The 13898-nt window shown below is 40.1% G+C and overlaps 1 protein-coding gene across 2 annotated transcripts in view; it reads left to right on the plus strand.

The window, feature by feature from the left end:
- DOCK2 (dedicator of cytokinesis 2) overlaps positions 1 to 13898 on the plus strand; it is a 255289-nt gene that overhangs the window by 193667 nt on the left and 47724 nt on the right. For both annotated transcript variants that reach the window (XM_028717491.2, XM_028717489.2), the window contains exons 31-33: positions 1952 to 2052; positions 2139 to 2197; positions 6453 to 6601. In XM_028717491.2, the coding sequence (XP_028573324.2) occupies positions 1952 to 2052; positions 2139 to 2197; positions 6453 to 6601 (309 nt within the window). The remainder of the gene's footprint in view (positions 1 to 1951; positions 2053 to 2138; positions 2198 to 6452; positions 6602 to 13898) is intronic.

The raw sequence follows: 13898 nt of genomic DNA on the forward strand, positions 1-13898 counted from the left end.
TTCTTTGTTCCTTTTCAGTTTGTGGACATTTTAAGTGTATCTGTTGTGAGGAAGTGTTTATCTTCAAGTGAATGTAATGCTTGTGGAAATGTCAAAGCAAAGTGACACTTCTGAAGCTGGGCATTTTGCTGTCTTAGTCACATGGCAGGGGCAGAACAGGGATCTGAAAAAGGGGCAAGGGGTTTTGTTGTACTTTGTTTCTTCAGTGCGCCCATCTGCTGACTCAGCGGCAGGGTTTCTGTGAGTAAACAGAAGCTAATTCCTTTTCTGTGTCTGTTCAGTTTCTGACACTTACACAAAGGGAGCAATTAGGATAACACTGATGCCACTCAGACGCTCCTTGTTGCCTCACAGTTAACTCTAGCTGTATCAGAAGCTGCAGTCAGGTTTGTCTCTTGCAGCACAATATTCCCCCAAAAGTGTTTTGACCCCCTTCTGGCTGCAGTTGCTAGAATTGAAATAGCAAAAAATGAAATTAGGCATCAGTTGGGCTCTGCGGCAATGAAAATAAAATTGGTAGATTGGGAGGTGTATGTGAAACAATTTTTCAGTGTGTGAAAAAAGAACACTTCTACTTCGCTCTTCAATAAATATTTTGGTTGCTGACCCTGATTATTTTTTCATCAGTTTGCCTCCTATCAAATTTATAGTAGTAAATTATGTGACCCTACTTTTTGATAGTACCATTCGGTTTATGTTTCGTTCCTTTTCCAAGTTTGTTTGATAAATCGTGGTGGAAGAGTGACATTTGCAAAGATTATACTGTTTGAGGGTCTGATTGAACTGTGATGTGAATATAAATGAGATTTATTGCAAGGGAGGTAAATATGCTAATTTTAGAGATTGGAAAAGTACAAAAACAGTGTGATCCCTTCGCCTCCGCTAATTACTGCAGCATTATGTGCGAAAGAAGTGTGCTGGCATAGGGGTGTTGCCAGCAGACCAGGTTGAACGTGAACTTAGGGTAGTTGCTCAATGCCACAGTGAAAGACGATGTCATAGCTATGAATTAATGGCTTCAGTAGAGTTCTGGTTTATGTGTAATGCGTCATACGGTTTATGAAGAGTTTTCAACCTTTTGTCTTGCTGCTTTTCCCTGAAGTTGGCTCAGTTTCCCTGGCTCTTCCTCCTCACTGCAGCCCCAAGTCACTCCCTTTGGAACATCCTGAGATGAGGCATTGGGGTGGGGTGGGTGGGCTGCAGTGGGCTGCAAAAATCACCACAATTGTGGGAAAGAATAAATGCTTTTCCACTGCTGCAAGACTCAACGTATACTGGCATTTCTGTACTGACACAATAAACTAGGGGCCCTTCTGCAGACAATTCTTTTCCACCACCTCCTTGAAAACATATCCTTCTGCTTTTCATTCATGAAAGATAGTGGGCAAAAGTTCCCATCTATTCATCTTCATCTCCCATTTTTATTCCTCAGAATTCTGAGCTTTTTGAAAGATTTCACTGGATGGGAATGAATAGAAGTTTGACATGAATCGAAATTATCCTTGGTCATATTTTACTTTTCTTCTGATAAAATTTAGTTCATCAGAAACACTGGGAGTTTTCACAAAGCTATGGTTAACATATGCCCCCATAACACACTATAATTACATTGGTTGTTTGGATCTGGGGAGTTGTGATTAACTTGGGATATGCAGCATTTCACAGGCACTGCTGTAAATTGTGGTTTATTGTTATTAGCTAATGAACCCCATATGAATCTCCTGATGCTACTGAGGAAATGCAGGCCAACGGGTATAAAAATCACACTCTTGCCTTTATTCTAATTGCAAGGTAATAAGAGCTTCCAACTTTGCATAATATTCCAACCTCGCACTGCTTCGGCTGGTTGCCTTCATAAATTATTTAGGTTTCACACAGCTTAATATCACCTCCCATTTTAGGTGAAACCCATTACAACTATTCAGGGGTCTGTCTTCTGCTTAATTTACAGCTGTGGAACAACTATTTCCATCTTGCTGTGGCTTTTATCACCCAGGATTCTTTGCAGCTGGAACAATTCTCCCATGCAAAGTGCATAAAGATTGTCTGCAAGTAAGTCTTCTTGAAAGCTATATTTTCTTCTCATTTTCACAACAAAGCTTTGATGATGACTAAGTGTATTCTATTTTCTCTTACAGATATGGAGACATGAGACGCTTGATTGGGTTTGCTATTCGTGACATGTGGTACAAACTTGGTAAGTAAGTGCAGTCAGGAACACAGATGTTCCTCAAATAAGTGTTGAGTGAACATTTCTAATAAGATCAGATGAGTTGTTACATTAGTTTATTTTTGTGTTTTAAAGTGGCTCCATCCTGCAATTTATATGTTTGTTTGTTTGTTTGTTTGTTTGTTTGTTTGTTGGCTGGTGTGTGTATGGCATAAAATAACTTCTAAATGTGTGAAGGTACAAAGTGTCGTGGGATTGGAATATGCAGAGGATGAGAAGGGGGAAAGTATTGCAAAGATGGGTAACAGAAGAAATTCCATTTGCAGTGAAACACATTGGGAGACCCTGGAAGGTTTTGTATCTTTGACAGCTTCAGAAAGCTGACATTCAGGCAGATCAAACTGAACTCGTCCACTTGGGGTGTCAGTTGCATGAGCGGACTCTGTATTCCAGACTCCAATGTCTGGTTGTCATTAAAGAAAATAACTCCTGTCCAAGGAGAATGGCATATGTTTCGATCTTTTGTCTGCAGATTGCAAATACCTAGGCTGGCACTGCAGCTTCTCATTTATCATCAAGAAAAAAGAAAACTGATCATCTTGGTTGCCCTCCTCTGCACATATTCCAGCTTGTCAACATGCTTCTTAAATTGGGGTGCCCAGAATTGGACACAGTATTCCAGGTGTGGTCTGACTAAGGCAGAATAGAGTGGTACTAGTGTTTCCCTTGATCTGGACACTATGCTTCTGTTGTTGCAGCCTAGAATAGCAATAGCTTTTTTTGGTGCTCCATCACACTGTTGACTCATGTTAAGCTTGTGGTCCACTAAGACCCCTAGATCCTTTTCACATGTACTGCTAGTAAGCCAGGTGTCCCCCATCCTATATTCATTTTGTTAGCTTGTGCCCAGTTAAGGTCATTTTAAATTCTGATTCTGTCTTCTGCGGCATTAGCTACCCCTCCCAGGTTTGTGTCATCTGCAAATTTGATGAGCTTCCCCTCAATTCCTTTATCCAAGTCATTTATAAAGACTTTGAACAACAAGGGGCCCAGGACAGAACCCTGCGGCACCTCACTTGTCAACTTCTTTCCAGGATGACAAAGAACTCTTTGGGTTTTGTCAGTCAACCAGCTACAAATCCACCTAACAGTTAGCTCGTTCAACCCACATTTTACTATCTTCGTCTCGATAATATCATGGGGGACTTTGTTAAAAGCCTTACTGAAATCAAATGTTCAAATGTTCTTCCTTTGGTATAGATGTGTGTTTGAAACTGTAATGTAGAGAATGAAAATTATTTTGGATTTTTATTGTTTCTCATAGTTATTACTATTTTTCCATCCAGATGGGTCTCTTCTTTTATTTCAGCTGATTTTTAATAGGGTACTAAAACAAAAGATGCTTTAGGTACAGATTACTATTTCTGCTGAGATTAAAAACAACAACAGAAACTGTAAAAACAGCTGCTTAATATCCAGTGGAAATGAAAAAGAACAGGATTGTTGTTCCACACGTTTTTAAAGCCACTAAAGCACATCTTGAAAACAGCTTTATTATTATTGAGGGGAAAGGCCATATTCAATGCATGATGTGCATGCTTATCTCTAGGAAAAAATATATTCACTTAAAATATTTTTCTTTCACCAGTGTTTTTTTAAGGTTAAAAGCAGCTGGAAGAGAGAAGGGGGATCAGGATCTCTATGCTGTGGGAGGATTTATTTTTATTTTTATTTTAGAAAACAAAAACCCTGTGCCATATCTCCTTGTATCATAGTCCCAACCAAAGTTGCCTCCCCTAAATATTACTATTTGCTCTGCAGAAGAAATACTAGTACTGTAAACTGCCAGGAGAACATTTGTTACTGGGTGGTATGAACGTTGTAAAAAGGGGAAAAGGGGGGAAATACCCCAAGATTTAATAATGGATATGGGGCAGGTCTAATATATCCAAGCAATTGCATTAGTCCCTATTATACAAGTGTGAGCAGCTCTGGTTGTGAAATGAGACCTTGAGGAATGAGCTCCAATGTGGGAATGGATTGCTGCTCTTTTGTGGTTTTACAAGGTGCCTTGTGTCAGGCGGTACTGCTACAAATCAATCCTAAATCAGACCACAACTGTTCGTGTTTGGGGTTTTTTTATCTACCTTCCCTGAAGTATTAGGCATCATTAAGGATTTCTAGGAAAAGAGCATTAAAGCTAACAAACAAATTGTTTGAGTCTTTCTGCATTTGATTTTGTCCTGCAAAAAGCCATATTTTAAGAATATTAAAAAGCTGTTTTTTCCTGTTAGAGATGACATTTGCAACCTCATTTCTTCATTTTTTTATTGTCTGTCATAATTGCAAATGTCTCCTAAGGCAGACTCCGATGACTCTCTATTTCATATGGCTTTTAAGCCATTGTACAGAGAATCTATAATAGAGTTAGCAGGACACTATTTCTATTCTGAGCTTTCTAATGGCTGACATTAGTCATCCAGGAATGAAGGCAGATAAGTTTTGTCCATTGTGATGGAGAGAAGAGGACATGTCAAATGGCTCCTGTAAAATGTTGTCTGATAGATGGGTTTTGATGGGAAGGGGTGAAGAAATCTATTGTTTCCAATTATTTTCCTTTCCAAGCACGCTCAGCAATGAGATGTTTGAAACTGACTCCATGTGCAAGTACATTCAGTTGGCCACTCCTAGGATATTGTGAGGTGCTTCTAGAGTCAGCATTCCATCTCGAATTGCAAATCTGCTATAGCAGCAGTGCAAGTTTGTGGTCTTGCAAAGTTAAGCCATGTGTAAGACTGCCGCAATAATGTATTTTATTTATTTCATAAAATGTATACACTACTTGGTTCGGTAAAAAGAAGAAAATCCCTCAAAATGTTTTACAAAAAGATAAAGCCAGAAACATTTATAAACACATTTTAAAACATACAAAAGTTAAAATACTAAAACAGATTAAAATTACCTCAATCTTCTGTGAATCTGGGCAGGAACCAAAAAGAGTACAGTGGAGGTGCCTGCTTGATCTCAGTAGCAGGGAGTTCCCCGGTGTACATGCTGCCACACTAAACAATTGAGTTCTTACAAATGCAGAACAGGTATTATATGGCACCTGTAGTAGTGCCAATTCCACGACTACCAATAATGATGATCAATAATTCTGCTCTCAATAATGATGATAGCATTGTTTCTATAATGTTCTTCATTATACAGTGGTGCCCCGCAAGACGAATGCCTCACAAGACGAAAACCTCGCTAGACGAAAGAGTTTTCCATTTTTTGAGTCGTTCCGCAAGACGAATTTCCCTATGGGCTTGCTTCGCAAGACAAAACGTCTTGCGAGTTCTTGCGAGTTTGTTTCCTTTTTCTTAAAGCCGCTAAGCCGCTAATAGCCACTAAGCCGTGCTTCACAAGACGAATAAACCGCAAGACGAAGAGACTCGCGAAACGGATTAATTTCGTTCTGCGAGGCACCACTGTACTATTCATTGTAATAGCTTGGTGTTATTCTTTTAACGGGGTGCTCAAAGAATTTCATGAATGCCTATTTGTGCAAAGAAGGCTAATAATATTATACATCTTTAGTGGGGTGGTTAAACATAGTGGGTTGTGGCTTGCAAGTGAATTTATGGCTGAGCTGAACTACAGGTCATAATCCATGTTCTTCTTAACCACTACACAACATCAGTTCTTAATAATTGGAAGAGGAAATGGGAAGCTTATGGAAAGCTTGAGGCACAAGATAGTCAGAACTCATCAAACTATGATGTGGGTGAGGGGCATTAGATACTAGTCTGTATAGTCGAAAAAGTACTGAATCTGGACTTTTAGCATAGAAGGAATAGTCTTTTCTATTCCACTATATTGGGGCAAGAAGCAGAAGACCCGTAGAACTTATGTGATGGGCCATTTCTTAGTCCATTGGAAGGATTTTTCTGAATTGAACCACCAACTTCTTAAATGTGTATGAGATATGTATGCAAAACAGTTATTTAAAACTGAAGCATTAAGATATATGATACCTTTAGATTGTTTTTATTTATAATGTTTTTTGAGGTTTTAATTTGTGTTTCCCTTGTCTTTTGGTAATTTGCTGGTTTTAAATTGCAAGTTGTGTGTGAATCGCTTTTTATACACACTTTTGTACATCTCTCTTTTGAGCAGATTTCACGTATGATGAAGGCTGGTTAACAATTTTTTAAAATAATAATAATAGAATAGCTACACAGAATGTCTGCATGCATTGTGTCCGATTTTTAATATTCTCTTTCACACTTTGATCCAGGGCAGAATAAAATCCGCTTTATTCCTGGAATGGTTGGACCCATCTTAGAGATGACCCTTATTCCTGAAGCTGAGTTACGGAAAGCCACTATCCCAATCTTCTTTGATATGATGCTGTGTGAATATAGAAACACTGGAGAATTCAGAAAGGTATTGTTAGTTTCACATAGTGTTTGTCAGTACTTCCATTATGCTTAAATAGCAGCAATATTATATGAATACTCCAGAAACTCTGAGCAGTTTGTTATGTGGGATGAAATGAATTACATTGATATGAAATACCTAAATGAAAGTGAGAAGCAAAGTATGTGGTTGAATGATTTAATCTAGAACTAGAACACTTCATGGAGGAAAGTTCTGTGGTCAATGATGAGTTGTGTGTGTGTTGTGTGGGAATGCACCTTCTGTGAGTTTTCAGCTTTTGTTTTAAAAAACAAGTCTCTAGCACATTTACTTGAGAAAGTTATAACGAAGCATGGAAAATTGCTCATGAAGTTAAATAAATGCATACATATTGGGCTACCTGTATTTAGACACAACAGTTCTTTAATGGTCTTCTGGCCCCTTAACACTGTCTCTCTCCCAAATATCTGTCTATGGATCTCTGGAGGGGTCATTTAATTGATCCACACTTTAATTTCTCCTCCTGACCTTTAGATAGATAGATAGATAGAAGATAAGTCTGTGTATTTGGTGAACTATTAGAGGAAGATCATGGCAGCTTAAGTTACAAATGAACCAAATTTGTTATTTATGCATTAGCTTTTAAGACATTCAACAGTTTTTGCCTTGCGATTAGTGCAGTGAATCACAGTTCAGGGTTCAAAGAGCAGTCGCGACGCAGCCTGTGGTAAATTAATAATGATGGTTCTATCTATTGCTAGATTTCATTTGGAAAGGTTGTTATTAAGTGCTCAGTATTTACTCTCCCAGAAGAAAGAAGAGTTCAACATGGTTTGTAGATGGGGGCACATGTGTGCACTGCATTTAAGGCATCATGAGTATATCAGCTGTGCCTGGAACAATCTGGCAGGTGGGATTATTGTTGTTGGTAGCACAGCACAAAGCTTTTGGCCTGAGTCCAGGTCTGAAAACCATTTTGCTTCTCTGCATCTGCTCTTCCCTTGACTTAATAGCCCTCTATTTCCGTTTTTAATTACTGCTTCTTATTTTTGGCTTGTAACTGTTTCTCTTGGGGATCAATGCAGACAAGCAGGTAGTAGGACCATAATAATAATAATAATAATAATAATAATGCTGAAATGTGTATCTCAGACTAAAAAAGGTAATATAAGCTTAACAAGGATAACATCTAAAGAGTCTAGGAAATTATAGTTGCAATGTTTACACACAATTTAGTTGCTAAATAGATTTCTAAGGTTCAGGTGGACAGTCTGGTGTTACAGAATAAGGACATAAAACACATGGTTAAAGCTGCACCAAAGGATGGCTAAAGCTTTGCCCCAGTGGTATTTATTTATTTGCTTAAAATGTTTATTAACAACCTTTCAGAACAATCACTAAAAGGCATCAGTAAAATACAATAATAAAATCGCATTATCATCAGACAAATAAACCTAAGACCTAAAATACACGAAAACATTTATAGGGTGGTTGAGGACTCAACCCCTGGTGTCTCCATTTTTAAAAAATAAAAATAAATTGTGTATCAAGGTTGGAAAAGACAACTGCCTGAGCTCCAGGTGTGTTGATGCTGGAGAACATAACAGCCAACTGGCCCACCTGTGATGTTAACATATGAGAGTGCTGGAGTTGAAATAGTTAAACAGGTTACCCAATCAGAACCCAGGGGGTGGAGCCAAAGGGACTATAAAACTAGCTCTGGGAGGGGTGAAGGGAGGAGTTCGTTGGGAGTTGGGTGGTTGGTTGGAGTAGGAGTGAATTGGGATAGAGTCTGTGGGTTGGTTGAGTTAGTGTAGTGAAATAAGCTGAGTCAGGAACAGTTAGGAGCTAGGAAGACAAGTAGATATCTGAGAGGTGGTTTAGTGTGTGAGAGCAGGTAGCGGAAGTTATAGGTCTGGATAGGCACCCCATGATTTTAATTGACTGAGACTGTTTATGAAACCACACACTTGTTAAACTGCAAGTTTATTTATATAAACAGAAGTTTATGTTGCAATTTAACCCTGACTGGACTCAGCATTTTACCAGATAGGGCCTGGGTGGTGGCAGCGAGAAATAAAGTGGTGGCACAGGGATCAATAGATGGTGAAACGTCCGGGGACCCTGTGTGATCGCCACACCACCTACTCCAGCATCCTGTTCTCACAGCAGCTAACCAGATGCCTGTGGGAAGCCTGCCCACAAGGACCTGAGCACATCAGCACTCTCCCCACTTGTGATTCCCAGCAACTGGTATTCAGAAGTGTACTGCCTCTGACAGTGGAAGTAGAACATGGCCATCAGGGTTAGTAACCCCGATAGCCTTATCCTCCACGGATTTGTCTAATCCTCTTCTGAAACCATCCAAGGACACACAGTACTGGATGAAATTGACCAACTAGGAAGAGGAACCTGTGACCCTCTATAGTTTGTTGGACTCGGGACTCTCAAGTGGCCCAGTGGATCAGCGTGTCTGGCTGTTAACTGGAAGGCTGGCGATTCAAGCCCACCTAGGGATAGCTGTGGGCATTCCTGCATTGCAGGGGGGTTGGACTAGATGACCCTCTGGTCCCTTCCAGTTTACCATTCTGTGATTCTGTGTGACTAGCATCAGCTCCAGCCAGCACACGCAACTGTCAGGGACAATGGCAGTTGTAGGCCAGAAACATCTGGAGATTCACAGGTTCCCATCGCTGCCTTATATAATTAATCCATTTAATTTCTTTTCTTTCACTTGTCTGGTTCTTTCCGTGCTGCTCTTTCATTGTTTGCAGTATGAGCATTGCCAGCCTGTGTGCAAGAATCGAAAGAAACAAAGAAAAGGGAAATGGGGGAAATGTCAGGTTGGAGCGTGCCCTTGTTGGAAAATTTCCACACAGGGAAGCACTTTCTTTCATTGTTTGCAATGAGAAACTGGGTGTGCTCTCTTGTAAGGAGATCAGTTTGTAAGGTGCACTGTGTAGCCTGCCATTTGACACAGCAGGCTGGATAATGTTTTACTGCATGACAGTGCTACAGTCTGCTGCAATACCCAAAGACATTTGTAGATAATGTTTCTTTCAAGAAAAAAAGCTAGAAACTTATTGTTAACTTGCAGCTGAGTTGGTTAGAGTGTGGTGCTTATAATGCTAAGGTCGCAGGTTCGAGTCATACGGGCCAGATCCTGCACTGCAAGGGGTTGGACTAGATCAGGGGTCAGCAACCTTTCTCAGCCGGGGGCCGGTCCACCGTCCCTCAGACCATGTGGTGGGCCGGACTATATTTTGAAAAAATAATAATGAACAAATTCTTATGCCCCACAAATAACCCAGAGATGCATTTTAAATAAAAGGACACATTCTACTCATGTAAAAACATGCTGAGTCCTGGACCGTCCGTGGACCGGATTGAGAAGGCGATTGGGCCGGATCCAGCACCCGGGCCTTAGGTTGCCTACCCCTGGACTAGATGATCCTCAGAGCACCTTCAAACTCTATAACTATACAATTTTATTATTCAATTTCCAAAATATGCCCCTTAATATACAAGAGGGGGAAAGTTTATTATATAAAGACCCAGGAAGCAACCCTTTAGAGGGCATTTTTGAAGTAAATCATGCTTTTAGAGATGTTAAATATTTTACTTCTCATTATGTTTTTTGAAAATGAAAAATCCTATCCATTCAATCCCTTATGAAAAAAAGTCCTTTTGTGTTTTTTCTCTCTCTTGCTCACATACAATTTTAATAGATACTGAGAGAAATTAATAACACACGCATAAGCAATTCTGGGTGGTATTCAAATATGTTTTACTCAGAGCAGTAGACCAGAGTAAATTAATATGCCTAACTCAGTCATGTTCATTCATTTCAATGGGTCTACTCTGAGTAAAGCATAGTTAAATACTACTCTAAGATTCCTTCCATTAAATCCAAAGGCGTAGACAGTTGTAGTTACTAGCTCAAAGGTCCACACACAGAGTTAAATGGAATTTTGTCCTAATATTCCATTTGGAAGAATAGTTTTCTGAATGAGCAGCCAATGGTTTTATTGTGCTGAGCTGATGAAACATCTGCCCCCAAAATAAAATGGTTTGTATTCGAAACTATTTGTAGGGATGAAATGATAATATGCTACATAAATGAAAACATCACTGAAATAAATATCGGGTTAAGATTATTGTTAAAAAAGAAGATTTGTCTTTGGCTTAGCAAAGATTAATTCCTAAGCATAATACTATTTTGATCCTGGTAAGCAACATGTATTCATGTTGCAGATCCCTGTTTAAATCCTTCACTCAACATTTCCATCACATATTTTAACCAGCTGTGAGCAGGTTTTTAAATTACTTTTCTTGCCTGGCAGTTATTAGACGGCAGCAAAAATAGTACTGACTTTGAGCATTCATTGATAGGTTGTGTATTCACTGTGAGCTCTAATTCCCGTGTTCTTTTCAAAGACACAGGTGGTCTCTTGAAAATCCACCTCTCAAAGTTGTAATATAATGTTGGAAGGCATAATACAGGTGTCTGCTTGAAAAGGAAGGTGCATGTTCTTAGACAGTAAGCAACCAGAAGGTGTTCTGTAAGAGGCACTTGCCTTACCCTTGTGTTTTTCAAAGCCTTTTATAGATACTTTTGGCTCAAGGAAAGAAAAATGTTCACATCTTCCCCCAGTAGCCTACGCTCTTTAGCTTTAATCCCCTGGCTCCCATCACTTCTGTCAGCCTTGAGGCAGTACAAGCACATAAACTCATCCTGTTTCTGCTGAACCTTTTGGAAGTTAGAGGGGAAAGTCAATCCTGCAAGGCAAGGAGTGCGTCAGAATTGCCACCAGCATTACCACCCTGATGGATCAGGCTCAGTTCCCAGGCATCATGCAAGGTGGAAGGAGGATATGATTTATTTAAAGTATTCCTTTTAGTTGCTTCTGAGGGCTGTGCTGTGCTCCCACAAGGTGACACACAAACAGGAGCAAGGCAAGATCTAAAGATATAATAGCCATACTGGGAAGACTATGAAATACGTTAAGAAGCTACTCGGTAACACCTAAACTAATTATGCTAAACACAGTATTGAAGAGGAAAGTCTTCAGTTTTCACCTAAACAGCTGTACAAGACAAGATGGAAGTCAATAGCTAGGGAATTCCATATTTTGGGGGCCCTGTTTCTGCTGCTTGCCAACCTAGCTGATCTTAATGGTGAGCACTCACAGAGGATCCCTGAGGCAAATCTTAACCAATTGGCAAGATTACATGGCAATTTCACACAGCCATCTCTGCCAGGTGGGCAAAGTATCCACTCATTGTGATCATTCTGCTGCTGACAGTGTGTGTTCCCTCTGCTTTGATCTGTCATGGTGCCTTGGGTTATCAGGATGAGAAGGACAGTCTTGGGACAGAAACAAAATCGCATCAAACAAGTGAGCCCTTGCAATAAAATGTTGCAGCATCGACAGTTTCTGTTCAGCGCCCTCATACCAGACAGTATGACAAGTCTGGTAAAAAAACCAACAACAATACCCTGTACATTTCACTAAAAATAAATGCAAAAGTAGCAGTGAAAGAAAACAATCTAAAGATAATAATAGCATAGAGGTGAGAATACAATTTAACACCTACTGCAGCCAAACAACACTTTCAGTTGCCAAACATTAAAATAAAACAGCTTCTTGGCACCATAACAACATATATGTTGAATGACAGAGAACAATTAATAACACTTGAACAGTCTATTGCAGATGAGCAACACTTTCACTTACCAAATGCAATTATTCTTTCAGACTTCCCTTCCACCTGGTCCCCCCCCCCCAAAAAAAGAGTCAACGCTCCATGGCCATTCCTCTTTTTCAGTCCCCATCTTGCAAACCTTGGTGTTCCTGCTAATGCCTCCCTCTTGTGCATGGATGATGCCATTTTGGCTGCCTAATCACAGGCTCAACAACAGTAATAATGAGAATAGTGATTTAACTCCAGAATCATTTTATATGATATTATATGAAAGGTAGTATAGGAAAGACGAAAGCACTTCTTCACACTGCACATAGTTAACTGTGGAATTCATTCTCACAAGATGTAGAGGGCTCACAAGCCCTCTATTAGATGGCTTTGAAACAAGGTTAGATAAATTTCTGGAGGATAAAGCTATGAATGGCTCCTAGCTGTGATGGATATGTTTTCCCTCCACTGTTGAGAGTACTTTTGAGCTTCCCCTGAGCATTTGAGTGGCTACTGTGAGAACAGGATGCTGAGCAAGATGGGCCTTTGTCCTCATCTAGCAGCCTCTTCTTACGTTCTTACATTCTTGTATTAGTACGGAGAGCACTTCTGCATTCAGGTTTTGCTTGTGATCTTCCCATAGGCCTCTGTTTGGCTACTGTGAGAAGAGGAGGCTGGGCTAGACAGAACTTTGGCCTGATCCAACAGGATCTGTCTGGTCTTTGACCACAAAGATTGATTGATTGATCCAACAGGATTCTTATGTTCTTAACAGATGTTTTCAGTGTATGCCCCCCTCCCCTTTAAGAACTCAGTACTGTTGAGATAGTTCTATGTTGCTCAGGGAACAAGCCACAGCTCCGTGGTAGCTCAGTGGTTCAATCCAGATAGGGCTGGGAATATCCCCTGCCTATAACCCTGGACAGCTACTGCCAGGAAGCACCAACATTACCAAAACCTTAATCTGATTATGTACAAGGCAGCTTCCTATGTTCCTACATTACTTCTACCTCTTACTGTGGTTCATTTGATGTACTGTATGCTTTTACTGATAATCTAGAAAGAGGCTTAAACTCCCTCTTCCACTTTCCTCCCTGTGTGTAGGAGTTGGATATCTTCATCTTGCTGTCTTGGATGCCTTTCTGCAGTACAATGCTTCACAGCCTCGTATTGTGAGGGTGCTCAGTTTAATTTCATTTTCTTGCATTCCGTGCAATAGTCTCTGCGGGAGAAAGGAATCACATTTTTCTGATGAAGTGGTGCACCTAGTTCTTGCAGATTTCCCACTGTTGCAACAAAAGCACATCAGTTTAAATTTACTACTTTCTGTGCCTGCATTAATCTCCAAATATGGATCAGAGCAAACAATAAGAGAAGGCAAGCTTCAGCCGTGGAAGAGATAGTGTTTCTAAAATACACAGAGAAGCCAGTGAGGAAGAGATCTGGTAACCCCTCTTGGATGAACTGGAGACTCCCTCTCTCCTCTTAAACCAAATGTGCAGGGAATGAGGAGTGGAACAACATAGTTAACAGCCATCATCCACATGCACTGTTTCTATATTCACCTAAAGAGAAGAAGTGCAGGGCCTGGGGAAATGAGCAGAATGCGTTGCAAATGGCAGACAGACTG

Source organism: Podarcis muralis, chromosome 2, assembly GCF_964188315.1.
Source record: "Podarcis muralis chromosome 2, rPodMur119.hap1.1, whole genome shotgun sequence".
Taxonomy (NCBI): domain Eukaryota; kingdom Metazoa; phylum Chordata; class Lepidosauria; order Squamata; family Lacertidae; genus Podarcis; species Podarcis muralis.